The sequence below is a fragment of the Halichoerus grypus genome, chromosome 10 (genome assembly GCF_964656455.1).
Source record: "Halichoerus grypus chromosome 10, mHalGry1.hap1.1, whole genome shotgun sequence".
Taxonomy (NCBI): Eukaryota; Metazoa; Chordata; class Mammalia; order Carnivora; family Phocidae; genus Halichoerus; species Halichoerus grypus.
Window position 1 is genome coordinate 97,924,060 of NC_135721.1, and position 17,378 is coordinate 97,941,437.

General features: G+C 40.3%; 1 protein-coding gene across 3 annotated transcripts in view; it reads left to right on the forward strand.

Moving 5' to 3' along the window:
* Positions 1 to 17,378, forward strand: part of KIF16B (kinesin family member 16B) — a 297,963-nt gene that overhangs the window by 127,910 nt on the left and 152,675 nt on the right. For all 3 annotated transcript variants that reach the window (XM_078056901.1, XM_078056903.1, XM_078056902.1), the window contains exon 13: positions 17,069 to 17,188. In XM_078056901.1, coding sequence (XP_077913027.1) covers positions 17,069 to 17,188 — 120 coding nt within the window. The remainder of the gene's footprint in view (positions 1 to 17,068; positions 17,189 to 17,378) is intronic.

A 17,378-nucleotide genomic window follows, 5' to 3' on the forward strand; every position in this document is an offset into this window, starting at 1 on the left:
CTGCACTTACTAACAGAAATAATTGGTGTGTGTAATTGGAATATGTTGCATGTGTACCTTTTACTTCGTTTACTGCTTTACTGTTAACAGACCAGATCAGGAAACACAATCTAATTTTTATTTTGAATTTCTTGTTTCCTTGAACAGTTCTGTAACCTTAGCCACACGTGCTTTACTTGTAAAAAGCTTCCAAATGTAATTTCTCTTTTTAAAATGGATTACATTTCATATTTTAATAAACTATTGGAGCCATGTGCAGTCAGCATTCAGAATTATATTTGTGTTTTTGAAAGCCCTCCACTTGCATAATTTGAGTGAATGTGCCCTTTTGAATTACTGGGCAGTTTATCTTGCTAAAGGTATATTAATAATGTTTCAAAGTGTAATGTATCACTTACAGGAATACTTGTGTAAAATATTGTTGGCCATAAGAGTATTTATACAACCAAGACATACATTTATATTCCTTCTAAATTGATTGGGGGAGGAGGAGCTGGTCTTTTGGGATTGGTGCTCATATAAGGTGTTGTGATGTAAACTTGCAAAGGGACAGGATTTGAGTGGCAGACCTTTTGAAGAGGATTAACTCCTTGGGTTCCTACAGGATAGTTTATTTTGTCATTTGTGGAGTATCAGTCATATCCCTCTGTGCTGTGCTTTCCTTGTTTTTCCCTAAGTTTACTGCACAGCCAGGGTGGAAACTCATCTCTGACTGATGTGTGCTCTTGCCAAGCCCTCACTACTCATGGTGTAAGCAGTTGTCTGAGCAGTCTGGTTCATTAGACTGATTTGCTTTTAGTGTTTGGGGGTGGATATAGGTTAATACAAGAAAGGGGGTCATACTCCCTCTTCTCTGTAAAAAGCAAGTTTTATTACTAACTAGGAGACAGAATGAGTCCATTCATTTGGGGGTTTGGTCTTTACTGACTCACTAGCATGTCTGGAGTGTGCACCTTCCAGAAGGAAGCCATGAGCAGCCAGAAGTGTGCCCCCTGCCTTTAACATTCCTCCATCTCTTTCTCCTCCTCTCTGTCTTCTCCTTTCTTTTTTCTAAGTCCCCTTGCGGTCATGATAGGCTCAAGTGGCTAAGAAATTACTGAAATCTACAGGGAGCCCAGGAATTAAATTAAGCTCCTCCCTCCCTCTCCTTTTTTTTTTTTTTCTGTATGCTCTCCCATTTTTATGTGAAAGAGTGGTAAAAAAGCAGCTTACAAAAAAGGTGAACTGGAGGATCTTTCCTTTAATATTGATTTCCTGCTTAATTAAGATCTAGGAATCCAGGGGCACCTGGGTGGCTCAGTCGTTAACTGTCTGCCTTCAGCTCAGGTCCTGATCCCAGGGTCCTGGGATCGAGCCCCGCATCGGGCTCCCTGCTCAGCAGGAAGCCTGCTTCTCCCTCTCCCACTCTCCCTGCTTGTGCTCCCTCTCTCACTGTATCTCTCTCTCTGTCAAATAAATAAATAAAATCTTAAAAAAAAAAACAAAACTAGGAATCCAGATACATCATATGAGTTCCCACATAGAGTTTTAAATTTTATTTTCATAAGTGTGTTCCTGATGCCTGTGGAGGGTGGTAGATTTTTATTGAAAGCCTTAGTAGGTTTTTCAGGTGTGATTTCTGCTCATAAAGGTTGTCTAAAAGTTCCTTTGGCTTCCAGATGCCTGCAGATTTTCCTTATCGCTACACCCTCTGTTTTACTGAGATATAATTGACATACAGTGTTATATTGGTTTTGGTGTATAGCACAATGACCTGATATATGTTTATATTGCTGGATGATTACCATAATAAGTTTAGTGAACATTCATCACCTCACATAGTTACAAATTTTTTTTCTTGTGATGAGAACTTTTAAGGTTTAGTCTCTCAACAACTTTCAGTTATACAATACTGTATGTTAACTTTAGTCACCAAGCTGTAATCACATCCTTATAACTTATTTATCTTATAGCTGGAAGTTTCTATCTTTTGACAGCCTTCACTCATTCTGCCTCCCACCCTCGCTGCCCCCACTCTGGCAACCACCAGTCTGTCTCTGTATCTATGAGTTTGGCTTTTTTAGATTCCATAGATAGATGAGATCATACAGTACTTGTCTTCCCATCTGTCTGAGTTATTTCACTTAGCATAATTCCCTCAAGGTCCAATCGTGTTGTTGCAAATTACAGGGTTTCTTCCTTTTTAATGACTGGATAATATTCAATTGTATATTGATAATTGATAATATTCAGTGTGTGTGTGTGTGTGTGTGTGTGTGTGTGTGTGTATGTATACATACCACAGTTTCTTCATCCATTCATCTACTGATGGACACTTAGGTTGTTTCCCTGTCTTGGCTATATAAATAATGTGTAATGAACATTCGGGTGCAGATATCCTCTCAAGATCTTGTTTTCAGGACGTCTGGCTGGCTCAGTTGTTAAGCGTCTGCCTTCGGCTCAGGTCATGATCCCAGGGTCCTGGGATCAACCCCGCATCGGGCTCCCTGCTCCATGGGAAGCCTGCTTCTCCCTCTCCCACTCCCCCTGCTTGTGTTCCCTATCTTGCTGTGTCTCTCTCTGTCAAATAAATAAATAAAATCTTAAAAAAAAAAATAGAACAATCCTAAAATTTGTATGGAACCACAAAAGACCTCAAAAATCCTAAGCAATCAGGGGCGCCTGAGTGGCTCAGTCATTAAGCGTCTGCCTTCGGCTCAGGTCATGATCCCAGGGTTCTGGGATCGAGCCCCGCATTGGGTTCCCTGCTCCGTGGGAAGCCTGCTTCTCTCTCTCCCACTCCCCCTGCTTGTGTTCCCTCTCTCGCTGTGTCTCTCTCTGTCAAATAAATAAAAAATCTAAAAAAAAAAAAAAATCCTAAGCAATCTTGAGAAATAACAAAACTAGAGGCGTCATACTTCCTGATATCAAACTATATTACAAAGTTACAGTAATCAAAACAGTATGGTTATTGGCATAAAAACAGCACATATAGGGTGCCTGGATGGTTCAGTTGGTTGAGCGTCTAACTTCTTTCTGCACAGCAAAAGGTGTCATTCTTTTGCATGTGGCGTCCCAGTTTTCCCAGCACCATTTATTGAAGACTATACTTTGCCTCATTGTATATTCTTGTATGGGTGGGTTTATTTCTGTCCTCTCTATTTTGTTCCATTGATTTAGGTGTTGATGGTGTCTTTTGCTTAGGTGTCTTGGCATAACAACTGAGCCACTCAGGCGCCCCATGGATTGTTTTATTTCTATGAAAGATGACATTGGTTTGATAGGAAATGCACTGAATTTGTATATCACTTTGGGTATAATGGACATTTTAACAATATTCTTCCAGTCCATGAACATGGAATATCTTTCCATTTATTTGTGTTGTGTTCAGTTTCTTTCATCAGTGTCGTACAGTTTTCAGTGTATAGGCCTTTCATCTCCGTGGTTAAATTTATTCCTAGGTGTTTTTTTGTTTTTGTTTTTTGATATAATTGTAAGTAGGATTGTTTTCTTAATTTCTCTTTCTGGTCGTTATTAGTTTATATACATGAAACTGATTTTTGTGTATTGATTTTGTGTCCTGCAGTTTTACTGAATTTGTTTATTAGTTCTAACAGTATTTTGGTGATGTCTTTAGGGTTGTCTCTATATATTATCATGTCCTCTGCAAATAGAGAAAGTTTTACTTCTTCCTTTCTGATTTGGACACCTTTTATTTCTTTTCTTGTCTAATTTCTCTGCTTATGACTTCTACTACTATGTTGAATAAAAGTGGCAAGAGTGGGTGTCCTTGTCTTGTTCCTGATTTTCACCATTGAGTATGATATTAGCTGTGGGCAGATTTTCCTTATTGAAGGCTTTTGGAGAAATAGTCTCTGGGCTTTCATTTTTGGATGATGAAATTTTGTCATTTAGAGTTCCATTTTCATAACATTATATAACGTACAATAAAAATACAATAAGATGATAGCCTTGCAGATATACTTATTATTAAGTAAAATATGTTTTAAATAAAATAAATTGAGATACATTATGTTTTAAAAATTTTACATGAAAATATGTCCCTTTATTATTTAAAAAAATTTTTATTACATGTATTATTTTGATTACAAGTGTGTTTATTATAGAAAATTTGTAATGTAGGGGTGCCTGCGTGGCTCAGTCAGTTAAGTGTCTGACTCTTGATTTCAGCTCAGGTCATGATCTCAGGGTCCTGAGATCAAGCCCCACATTGGGCTCTGCACTAGGCATGGAGCCTGCCCAAGATTCTCTCTCTCCCCCTCCCCTCTCCCTCTGCCTCTCCCCCTCTAAAAATTAATTTAAAAAAAAAAAGAAAATTTGTAACGTAAAAAAGTATAAAGAAAAAAAATACCCAGAGATAATATCTGTTTCTGTTTTTCAGTAGTGTATGAGATATGGGTCAGATCCAGTCTCTCCTTGGCTTTTCTCTCTTTCTTATATTTATTTATTGTGTTCATTATATATCCTATATAGGTATATGACATAACACACACACACACACACACACACACACACACACACACACACACACACACACACACACACACACACACACACTGTTACGGACGGAGTTATTTCCTTCCAAAATCTATATGTTGAAGTCCTAATCCCCAATGCAACTATATTTGGAAATAGGGCCTTTAGAGGGTAATTAAGGTCATAAAGTTGGGGTCCTAATCTAGGAGGACTGGTGGCCTTACAATAAGAGGATGAAAGAGAAATCTCTTTCCACCATTGCTTGCATGCTCAAAGGAAAAGCCATGGAAGCACCACAGGGAGATGGTGGCCTCCTACAAGCCAAGAGCAGAGGCCTCAGAATAAAACCTGCTTTGCTGGGACCTTGATTATGGACTTCTCAGAAATAAATTTCTGAAGTTTAAGCTACTCAGTCTTTGGTATTTTGTTACAGCAGGCCAAGATGACTAACAGACACATACAGACACACATGAGTCCTATATATAGAGAGACACACACATTTTAAACAGAAATAGAGGTCATTTTCCATGTATTCTAGTGGAGTTTTTTTCTGATTACCATTGGCATGAATCACACTGTGATAGAATTATATTTTTTTCTAATATATGCCACATGCTTTTCCATATTAAATCAGCTGAGACTAGGTTTAACTTCTTGTGGTGTGATTTAAAGCTTCATTTTGTTTTAAACATGGCCATTATATAGTGATACCTCCGAGCCTGTTGAGAAGTGAGGCATCTTTTTCTTTTTTATTCATTTACTATAGACTTGGAAGACATAACTGAGATTACTTAAATGATTAGCACTGCAGAAGTGAACAGTCACAAGTGCCGGTGTAAAACATGGGAAGGCGTGAGGTTTTCTGTGCAGGCTCTGGAGGACAGTATGAAGAGGTATGACGGCCTGCATTTTGAAGAACCTCTGTTCTGAGTTTAGCTACGGTTTCAGCAAATGATGCAATCTCAGGGTTCAGTGGTTTTTTTGTTTTGTTTTGTTTTGTTTTTAAATCTCTAAACCTGGGTGGGGGTTGGTAGCAGCAGCTGCTGCACAGAGGTGTTCTGGAGTTCAGCCAGGAAGCTCTGAATGCACCCTTCCTCTGTGACATTGGTGGGTTTTCCTTCCTGGTTCTGGACCATTCCAGACACTAGTCTGCAGGATAACTATGTGCTGGGTCAGGCAGGAATCAACCCATGTGACTCTGGCTTTTGCCTTGGTGAAGTGTATCTGATGATACTGGCTCCCTTGAAGAAATGATGTCAAAATAATTCGTTACAGTAGTCCCTGTTATCTGCACTTCCACTTCTCACAGTTTCTGTTACTCACCATCCACTGTGATCCAGAAGCAGATGGTCCTTCTTCCGATGTATCGTCAGCAGATCATTAGCAGCCTAACCTTACGTCACTTACCTCACATCATCTCATCACGTAGGCATTTTATCACCTCATATCATCACAAGAAGAAGTGTGAGTGCAGTACAATACGAGATTTTGAGAAAGACCCCATTTATATAACTTGTACTACAGTATGTTGTTATAATTGTTCTGGTTTATTTTTGTTAACTCTTACCGTGCCTATTTCATAAATTAAACTTTATCACAGTTACAGGTGTATAGGGAAAAACACAGTATACATAGGGTTCAGTACTACCTGCGGTTTCAGGCACCCACGGGGGTCTTGGAATGTATCCCCCGTGGATGGGGGGATGTACATTGCCCACAGGGAGAAGGCAACCTCTGTTACTCATGATGTTGATACAGAGGCATGTCAGTTTTCTGCGGCACTGCGTGTCATTTACCTGCATGCTGTGCTGAGTTATTAAGTGGAACTCTGGAGGAAGGACATGGAATACCTGACTAAACACTCCAGCCTGTCACTGTCCAGCTGGGGCCAGTGGAATGGAATTTTGCTACAACTCTGATAGTCTGTGCAAATTCCTCATGGGCAAGAATTTTATTGGAGTAAATATTACTTGGAATAACTCTGTTCATGTACCAAGACCTTGAAATTTTGGGGTTAAACCGACATGCTAGTTGTGAATTTCAGGGTTTTTGTTTGCATTTTTTGGATAATACTAATTATTTATGCTAGTGGAAGGTAGCAAAGATATGGATGTTAATGGTAATGCTACTATCTGTAATACTGATAAGTGGAGATAAGTCTGTTTAAAGATTAATAGATTTATACATAGATGTAGCTACTATATGTTTCTATAATAGATATATCTTTAGATATAACATTGATATAGACCCAGATCTAGAGACAACAAAATAGAGGTATGGCTAACATCTGTCTGTTTTACTCATTTATTCCCAGGATAGACTAGTACCTGGCAAGTAGCAGTTCATTAAATATTAGTTGAATAATTTGCAGAAGCAGCTAACTGGACGGTGGGGGTTACAGGTTGATAAACTATAGCACTTGATAAATCCTCAAAGTGCAACCAGAGCAGGGGTGTCAGTCATATGGGGGAATATAGAAAATTATGGCACAATCCTGGATATGAAATACCCGGGAGCTTAAAAAAATACCCATGCTTGGGCCCTGCGCCTGAGATGCTCATTTAAAGGGACCAGTATAGGGCTCAGGCGTGGTACTTTTTTAAAAACTCCTTTGGTGATCTGCTAGTCTAGCAGGAGAAACAATGAGATGCAGATGCTAATGTCACTGGTCTGTATTTGACAGAGATCTGTGTGATTAGGCTAGTTAACTGTGGTCAGTGCAGGGGAAGGGTCCACTGTGGATCTGAGTAGGCCGTAAATGTGTCCCAGGGTGAGGGGAGAGATGGGTAAGAGTCAGATAGAGGAAGGGACTGCAAGGCTCTCCCAAGCAGACATTACCGAGCAAAGGCTGGGAGGTGGGTATGAGCGTGACATTTTCTGTGGGTAAGAAACAAGAGTAAGCCAGCTTTCCAAGACCAAAGCTTAAGGCAGATGTCAGAGTGAAGCTTTCTAGGTTACACTATGCCATTTAAAGTGACCCTTTCACTTACCTGTGTTCAAGTTTGTGTTATAGGAAATGCCCTTGTAGAACCATCTAGTGAACCCTTCTGAGTATTTTGGGCTTCCATTTAGGTCAAATATACTAAAGTACTTGATCACAAGATCCTGCTCTACTTAAAAAGTCTAGTTAAATATTAATGTGGGGAAATTTGCTCTTGCATATTTTCACATGTAATTTCTTTAATTGGTATTATGTATTTTGCATAATTTAAATACCAACATCTGGGTGATTTGCTCAGCCAGCAGAGGACTGTTTCATCAGAAAGATCTACACAGCATCGTCTCTGAACTGCCTGCCAGGAGTTAGCTGTTTGGCATTTAAATAAAGAATGTTTTCTGCAGTGGGAAGTGTAGTGGAAATTGAACTGCCCCAAGAGCTTCTGTTCATTAAAAGCACAATATTAATTCCATTTACTGTTAGGGGCCGACTGCCAGTAATGACAGAAAGTGTAGGTTTGTTAGCACCATTGGGTAGGTAGTGGCTAGATTCTTCTCTTCCCATTTCTGCCCTGGTGAGTCTGGGACTGTTCACCATCTGTTCTAAATGTGTTTCTTTTGACTATAGGTACTACTGTTTCAAAGTCCTGTAAGAAGCAAGGCTTCTGCATTCCTTCCTTAACTTTTATGATGTAATAGATGCCAGTTTGCTGTCAACATCATGATGTTTGGTAGAGATGTGTTGCACACTTCTTAAATAATTTATGATGATAGTTTTTTAGACTCAGACCTTCACATTTAAGCAAGATTCCCTTATAAGCTTGACTTATTCTGGCCATTTTTTTTTGGCATATTTTTATATATTATTTCATCGAATTTTAAAGACAATTTTATGAGGATTATTATCCCCATTTGACATATGAGACAACCAAAGGCTTAATATGCTAGATCAGTGGTTTTCAGAATGTTGACTATGTACTGTTTTCTTTTTTTTTTTATTATGGCCATTTTTAAGTATTCTTTTGATGTCCAAGAGCTGCTTTTGCCTAGCAAGGAGCATAAAAAAAGGACTGATGAAAGACAGTCTCAGCTCCAGGATCAGAGATCATGATACTCTTAAATAGTTTGGCTCTCACGGACCCCATCCTGATCTCTCTTTCTCTGAGCCTGACTTGTTGTCCTAGACCCACTGTTGCTTTCTGGAGGGGAAGACGCACAATAAATGTAATTTTGGGAGCCTTGAGTGCTCTGAAAATGGTAAGCTGGGTAGAGTGATAAAATATGTGCCTGGAGTAGGGGAATGGGGTTGAGTAGGACTTAAGCTTTATCTGAGTGGGGACCTTCTCCACCTCACTCACTGGTGTCTTGCTTTTGAGCGAGCAGGCAGCATGTGTGATAAGAGCTGATTGACAAGAAGGGGGCAAGCCACAAAGATGTTGGGGGAGAACTTCCCAGGCAGAGGGAACAGCAGGTTTAGAGGCCCTGCAGTGGGAATGAGGAGGCCATTATGGCTGGAGTATTGGAAGTTAAGTGGGGAGTGGAGAGGGATGTGATTGGACAGGTGCATAGGGCCCAGATGAAGTGAGATGTGGGGGTCATTTTATTCTAAATGCATGGGAAAATTGTAGGGTTTTACACATGACTTCTTGCAGTTTTGAAAAGGTGGCTCTGGCTGTCATATGCAGAATAGATTGTAGGGTGGCAAGAGAGGAAACAGAAGGACCAATTGGGGGACGTCAGAGACTTCAGGTAGGATGTGGTAGTCAGACCAGATCAGTAGTAGCTATGGAGATGGAAAATTGTGGATGATTCAGACTTTGTTGTGCAGGTAGAGCTGATGGACCAATGATGGTCTAGCTAGGGGATTTGAGGCAAAGAGAAGGACCAAGGGTGGTTTCTAGCTTGACCCACTTGATTCTTCATTTCTTTTTCAAGCCATAGATTCCTAATTCTGCCTTCCCACCTGAACCTCCTCCTTCCTGGAGCTTCATTCTGATTAAGGCTGATTGCCAGTGCTGCTTTGATTCTAGTCTGTGGTATCTGCCGGACCTTTTCAGTTATGGTAGATTTCCAGTCCTTCATTAACTTCTACAGACTGTTCTTTCCCATGCACGTGTGTGTGTGTAAATCAGATTTTGATTCAAAGCCCATAATTAGTAGAGCTCTCACAAGAAGGATTACATGTTACCAATAGCTTTGTTAGGGTCATAGAACATGCTATTAGCCAGCAAATATTATTTTTATTCACTTTTCTCTCACATGCTCTCTGGGAACACAGCAAAAGTAAAAAGTTATTTCCTGGAGGAATGTGAAGATTCTTTCCCCTTTTTATCAGAGCTTACTCAGGCTGCGTGATCAAAGTGTGAAGGAAGACAGTATGATAGTTGAGGCAGTTGACAAGTACAACTTCATTGATTTCCTGGTAATCTTGGCAACTGTTTCCTTTCTCTGTTAGATGGACAGATTTCTTTCTATGTTTGGAAGAATGTATAAGAAATAGTAGCTTCTGGGTGAATGTCAGCTTGTGGTGTACTTTCAGGATTTCATTGCTCATTAGTTTGTGTTGCCAATGACTGTTTATCATTTTTACATTATACCAGAAACGTAAATTGTGAACACTTGCCAGTCAAATTGGTGAGTGATTTTTAACTAAAGTCACCAGTATCCGCTTGCTGAGCTGTCTGCAAAGTCTTACTAGTAAATGTCAGGATTTTTTTTTTCCTGGCAATAAAAATCTTTGAGATATTTATCAGATTTTTGCAGCTCTTGCAAACTCTCCAGTTTCCTTATTTCTCATTAAGAAGAATCCGTAGAAGAGTTGAGAAGGATGTCTTAAGGTCAGTCCATCTAAACTGATTGTCACGGAGTGCGTCTGCCTCTACAGTGTCACCCAAGCTGTCCCTTCCTTTCTAGTCCCGCTTCCCTTTTTTCTGTCTTCCTGCACATCCTTGCCAGCTTCATCTTCTGAAGTATCAACCAGTTCCTATTTTCAAAATTCTCAATGGCTTCCCAGTTTCTGAATCAAATAATGACCCATCTGCCTGGCTTTCCAGTCCATTTTTTCCAGGTTTAGCTGTTAAACTGGATTTCCAGGGGTCCCTTGTGTAGATACCCATGTTTTTCTGCTTCTGTTTCTTCTTACTCAAGAAGCCCCCCAAACCTGGAGTACCCCTTATTTTCTTCCTTTTTGTAGCCTGCCAAAATCCTAGTCTTTAAAGAGGCATTTGGAGATGACATCACAGTTTCAAAGATATGAGGAAATAATAAGAAGCAAAGCAAGCATCCTATGCCGTGGCAGAAATACCGCCAAGACTCACTAATAGGAAGCAGATGACAGAGTCATGAGCTGGCTGCCAAGGAAAAGGAAAGGTTGTGACAGAGGGTGTTCCTAAGCCTGCACATCAGAAGCTGAATCAGTGAGGGCTCTGAAAACCCTCCCTGGAACCCTCCAACCTGGGGAGATAGAAACTGATTTTCCTGTTTTTATTTGAGGGACCATAGAAGTGGCTGATGGTGGCAACTGGGAGGATGTGAAGAGCAGAGCTGATTCTCTTTGTAAGTGAAGGCCTGGGGAAACAATGAGTCTGAGAGTAGTCTTCCCTATAGGAGTGGAATCTCTTCTCAAGCAGGAGGAAGGAACTCAGTAGAGGATATTTCATGCCTTTGTTGAGAGAGGGCAGAGCCCTGGCATTCAAACAGAGCCTTTAGGGTGCTTCAGTTGAGATGTGGCTGTCTGTCATTACATCTGGCTAGAGAAAAGTGGATAGAACGCAGACTACTTAGTCTTTGAACTTCACAAGATCACGGGGATGGCAGGACGAGAGTGTTAGAGCATACAGATTTTCTGGATACCTAAGTATACACAAGATGTAAGCGAAAAGTAGGGTAATTATATAAACATGATTGTAGTGAGGGATGGGTAGACAGATGGACAGACAGACAAAAATAAAGAAAAAAAAGGAATATGGCATGCAAAAGACAAAGGTCCAGATCTAGATGAAAACAAACCTCAAGGCATAGAAGGGAATTCTTTACAATTGTTTCATCCTGTGGAACAAGTTAGTGAGAAATGTGAAGTCAACAAATAAAACAAGATGATAATAAAAGCAGAATGAGGTAAGGGGGAAAAAAGGGAGATTGCAGACCTAGAGAAAGATTTTGAGGTCCAAAACAACATCCAGTTCAGGATTAATAAATGAAATTAGAAATACCAAGGGAAAGAATAGATGCCATTGAAATCAAATTACTAAAAGAGTAAAGGCTTAATAATCTCAGTGAACACAAATGAAATAATCAAAATATTAAGTACTCAGAAGCTAAAAGATAAAGAAGACAAAGACAGTGTAATATAAGGATAATTGGTATCCCTGAAGTAGACAGTCAGCAAATGAAACAAAATGCAGTAGAAAACAAGGCAATTTTCCTGAAATGAAAAAGTAAACAAAAGAACTGGGTCTGCAGGTTAGTATCAGATTCCAAGAAAATTGGAGTACAGAAGGTTCAATACTGAGATCTATCCTCATTAAGCTATTGAATTTCAGAGATAAAGGAAAAGTTCTTCAGACCCTCTGGGCAGAAAACCAGATTGTCTGCCATGGACTAAAAGTCAGTCTAACTTCCTGTGTTCTTAGAGCAGCATTCAGTTTCTGAAGATAGTGGAGCCATGTCTTCAGCATTCTGAGGCAAAGGAAGTATGACCTCACTGTGGCCCAAATTGACAAGAGCTGAGATGTCATTCAGGTGTGAGGGCAGGAGGCAGATATTTCTAAACATGTACAAACTTGACTAGCAGTGCTTAAAATCAAAACACATGCAAAAGATACATATACCCAGTGCTTCGAACCTCTAAAAATGCTTTATGACGTTTTAACTTAGGATATTTTTAGGAAATATCTCTTGTAGTGAAGGAACATTTGGTTGAAATTCAACAAATGCTTTTCAGTTCCTTTTCCTTTTATTAAATTCACATAAAATCACATGCAGTTTTTTTTAAATGAAAAAGTAGCTTTGCCAGAGGATCATTTTACTTTTTATAAAAGTCTTCCTGTCTGCCCTACTTCCTCCCTCCCTCTTCACACCCACAGTGGGCATGTGCTCTAGGGAGACCTCGCCATTCCCTCTCGTCTTCTGCTACGTGTTGTAGTCAAGTTGGCAGACATTAAGTGCATTTTATACATGAGGCAACTTTATAGAATTCCACTGGTTAGTGAAACACATAATTCTCCGTAGACTACATTTCCACAAAAAGATTCTGACATTAATTTTTGACTATCAAAAAAAAGCATTCTGCTTAAAGTCACTTCCTCCCTACCATGCCAGATAATCCACACTTACTGAGTGACTACTGTTTGCCCAGTACAGCTGTGTTCACCTCACATAACACAGTCAGTATGAGGAAACACAGTTTCTACTCTTGGGAAGCTCTTCATTTAGGTGGGGCAAATCCATTACCAGTTTTCCCAGTATTTCCCATGTAAGATCCAGCTCTCAGGTAGGCTTCTCAAAAGGGAAAAATTGGTTTTTGTTGTTGATACGTTTTTGTATTGTTTTTCAGTTATTCATTTATTCAGGAAAGCTGTTGACTTTTGTCAGAAAGTGCTAGATACTGAGGATATGGTTGTGATTAAAAGATGTAGAATCTCTGCTCGATCTGATAAACAAGTATGGTGCTTACATGGAGCACTCCCAGTGAACCAAGCCCTTGTGTGGTCTTCTTCCCTGGAATCTGGGCAGCCCTGCCTGCAACTCACCTGAACCACTGGAATGTGCCAGAAGTGATACAGTGAGCGTCTCAGCACTGGACACATGTTTTAGGTTCAGAGACTGAAGAAAAACATATTGAACATATTATTTACAAATGTCATGAACGTAATGTTTAAAATAAGCTGATGCTGTGTTTTGACACTTTTAGTCAGGCTATAGTTTCCTTTTTATACAGATATTGATTGCCAAAAGCTTGTTTCAATATAAAATATGTGCAGCTATATATAAATTTTACCACTTCCTTTGGGACCCAGTGTACCTAGAGTTGGGGGAGGGATGGCCAGCTCTGCTGTTAAATATTCCATCTTATCAAAGAGGTGTTTCATAAATTATGTATAACAGTAGATGCCACTCAATAAATATTTTATACGTGATAGATATTTTTGTCTGAAATTACTTTTTCACTTGAGCAATGATTTAAACCCTCGTTTTTAGTTTTATGAGGTGACACTTTTATAATACTGTGTAGTGAATGCAGCTTGAATGTCATAGAGCTTTAGAGCAGCATTAATCATAAATTCATCTGCCCCCACTCCCAATCCTGGAAAACTTTCTCTTACTTCAGGTTTTACGCATTCAGCATATGGAAGTGTGTGTGAGAACATGCTGGTGTGTGGGGGGAGGGTACGGTTGGGGACAAGTAATGCTTTTGACCCACTGGCTCCGAAGTTATGAATTTCAAATGATTTTCAAAGTCTATGAGACTTATTTCAAGGAAGGAAAAAAAAAGTGTTTTTCAGTGCTTTAAAAAAAAAAGAATATGAAACTAAACTGGGATGTAGTCCAAAACAATTTTTCTACTTTGAGTGGGAGCTATTAGAATTTAAAATATTGCCTTTTTCTTGGGTTATTGTCCACTTTTATGCAGAAAGAATACATATGTCTCTGGACTTATAAGAACAGTCACTGTCCTTTTCACATGGACCTAGAGGCCTGGAACATTCTTTGGCAGGTGGCTACCTACCATGTGTGCAGTGCTGTCACAGTTCAGAGCTACCAGACCTTCCAGTGAAGACATTGTTTTATGAAATGGAACCGTGTGATTAAATTCTCCACTCTAATATATATCTTAAAAAAAAAAAAAAGCACACACTTTCCACTTCTGCTTGAATTCTACAGGCAGGAGGAAAAGCACAAATTTTCCCAAGACCTGAGAGGTAGGAGTAGAGGCTGGTTTATTTAGAGTACTCGTTAGGCTAAGATTTGCGAGGGCCTTGTTATAGTAAATCAGGATTACTGAGGATTACTGAAGTCTCCGACCTGGAAGCCTGAGGTTCTGAACCCTGGAATGGGAGCACGGCTGATAAGAGGAGTAATTGAAGAACAATGACACGCTTCATTTCCTTTTCTTGAATCTAAGTTATGCATTGGTGATTTTCTCTGCGTATCTATTTAATGGTTGTTAAATTAAATTGCTTTCTTGCAAGTGGTGATTTTTATTTTTTTTGTTTTATTTTTTGGCATTTCATTCCATCACCCTCTTACATGACTGTAGCTCTGCGGTGTGTGTTTGAGACTCAAATGTCTGCAGAGATGAAGGCCCGAAGGGACTTCTCTCTACTGCCCTTCCCTGAACCTCTTAGGAGCTCCCTTGTCTGCAAGGTTGTGAAGTTCTGAGTCCTTCACCTAGAGGATAGCATTGTTTTAATATTTAAATGACACAGAATACATTGATTCATTCCAGGAATGTAAGGCATACTGATTGTGTTTCAGGCAGTTCTCACATTAGGGGTCTAGAGCTGTGCCCTGATCACTGTGTCCATTATAGGGGTTGGGGTGGGGAGGAGATTTGCTGGGAGTGTCTCTACCCCGAGCCTGGTTAGTAGCCTGGAACTTGCTTCCCTGTTGCTCACATCATACCTAAAATCACAGAGCATAAGGTTGTGCTCTTGGATCTGACTCAGTCTGAACTCAGCACAGCCCAACCTCAAGGCCTTCAGTTTTTGGAATTTATCTCAGACTTGTCTAGAAGCCTGGTTTTAGAGCTCTTTCGTCGTGGTACAGATGGGCCTGATGTTAAGACAAAGGCCCATGGTCCCTTGCCTGACCAGTGCTATTGACCCTCCTTCCTGCATTTCTCTGAACTGCAAGTATCATCGCTTCTTGGCCTTTTGGCTAAGGTCAAGTGTGAGCTTCAAGTATCTGCCCACTCATTTCATTCATTTGACAAATATTGAGCAGTTACTATGTGTCAGACATGAAATCAAGCACTGGGTTACATTCTAATCTAGACAAAGTAATAAGCTTATGTATAACGTCATATAGTGGTAATTGCTAAGGAGGGAAATGAATCGGGATAAAGGAGTTTGGTGATTACTATTTTGTATGGGTGATAGGGAAGGTGGATTTTGAGTGGAGACCTGAGGAATTGAGGGCTGAGTTATGCGTGTGTGTGTGCGGTAATTCTTCTCAACTAGGGGTGATTTTTTTTTCCCCAGGGTACATTTGCCAGTATCTGGAGACCTTTTGATTGTCACAACCTTGGCAAGTTTGAGCAATAGCTAGGAGCCTCTGGACTCCTACACAGGAGTGAGCAAGAGGGGGAGATGATAACAGGAGGTTAGCAAGGATTGAGATCATGTAGAGCTTTGTAGAGGCTTATAAGGACTTGGGCTTTCATCTCTGTGAAATAGGAGGCCATGGAAAGGATTTGAGCAGAGGAGCAGCCTGCCCTCACATGCCTCTGGCTGCTGAGTAGAGCACGTGCCACAGCGGGGCGCCATGGGTGGTAGCCTCGATTATTGTGGGTTTCCAGGTGAAAGATGATGGTAGTTGGGGCTCAGGAGGAATGTGGTGCAGGTGGTTGGATGTTGTCAGATTGGGGGCATATTCTGAAGGGAGAGTCAACACTAAGCATGTAGGAATTAGAGAAAGAAAGGAGCAAAGTATAGCCATGATTTTTGGTCTGAACAACTAGAAGGAAGGTTGGCATTCACTCAGATGGTATGGTGTGCAGGTTTGGGAGGCAGGGGAAGTCAAGGGTTGGTTTTTCGATGTATTCGCTTTGAGCTGCTTCTTTGGTATCCCCACAGAATACACTGAGGTAAACGAGTGTGTGTATGCATGAGTGTGGGGTCAAGGGAGAGGACTGTCTATAGAGATTTAGATTCAAGTCATCAGTATATGGATTGCAGGTGAAGTCCAGAGACAGGATGTTGTCATCAAGAGAGTGACGGTGGGTACTCTAGTCCCAAGGATGAAAGCCTGCATGGATGGGTGCAGGAGAGAGCAGGAGGGGAGGAATTGGAGAACACTAGTGTAGGGAAGTCTTTGGAGATGATTTTTTCCAAAGAGGCACAGAGAAACTGGTGGTAGCTGGGGGAGATGCAGGGCCAAGGGGGTGGTTGTGGCGGGGGTTGATGGTAGGAGATCTGTGCCCACTGGTATGTAGGCGGGAATGACCTGGTAGGTAGGAGAAGTTGCTGTAGGAGACAGAGGTGTAGGTACTTCTGGTACAGGGGTCACTAATACACAGGAAAGAGTTGCTTTGGGGAACATTCACAGTTTGACCATAGGAACTGGTGAGAAGAGCCAGCAAATCAGGAGACCTCTAGACATTAAATGAAATAAAGATTCTGAAGAGGCAAAAAGATTACTTTGTAGTCAGGTGGTCCTAGGACCTTTCCTAAGGAAGGTAAAGTTTGAGCTTGGCTTTGAAGAAGTTGTATTCATCAGGCCATAAGTTTATTTCATTTTAGGTTGAGTTTTTATATGTTTCAAGTTCACTTTGCCTGCCATATGCCAGGATTCCAACATGAAGGTTTTCCATTTTTCTTGCAGCTTTTTTGATGAGAAGTAAAATCGTGCTCATTTTAACACTCAAAAGAACACCTAATAAGAAGTTCTCTTTCCTCTGAGTAACCTTTTCCTTTTCTTTCCCTCCTAATTTCAGGAACAAACTCTAGCCCTTAGGAAAGAAGGGATTGGAGTTGTTTTGGATTCTGAACTGCCCCATTTGATTGGCATTGATGATGACCTTCTGAGTACTGGAATCATATTATATCACTTGAAGGTAGAAACTGCTTAAGTGGAACATACAATTTTGTGTTCAGTTTCCTCTTCAGACACTAGCAAGGTTTATTTAATACTCTGAGTCTGTGAACACAGCTATTACATTAGAGAATACACTACAAATCTTTGAGCCCTTTGGGAATTTTCATCAGTTCACTGGTGTTCCGTGCAATTAGAAGTTCCCATGTTTA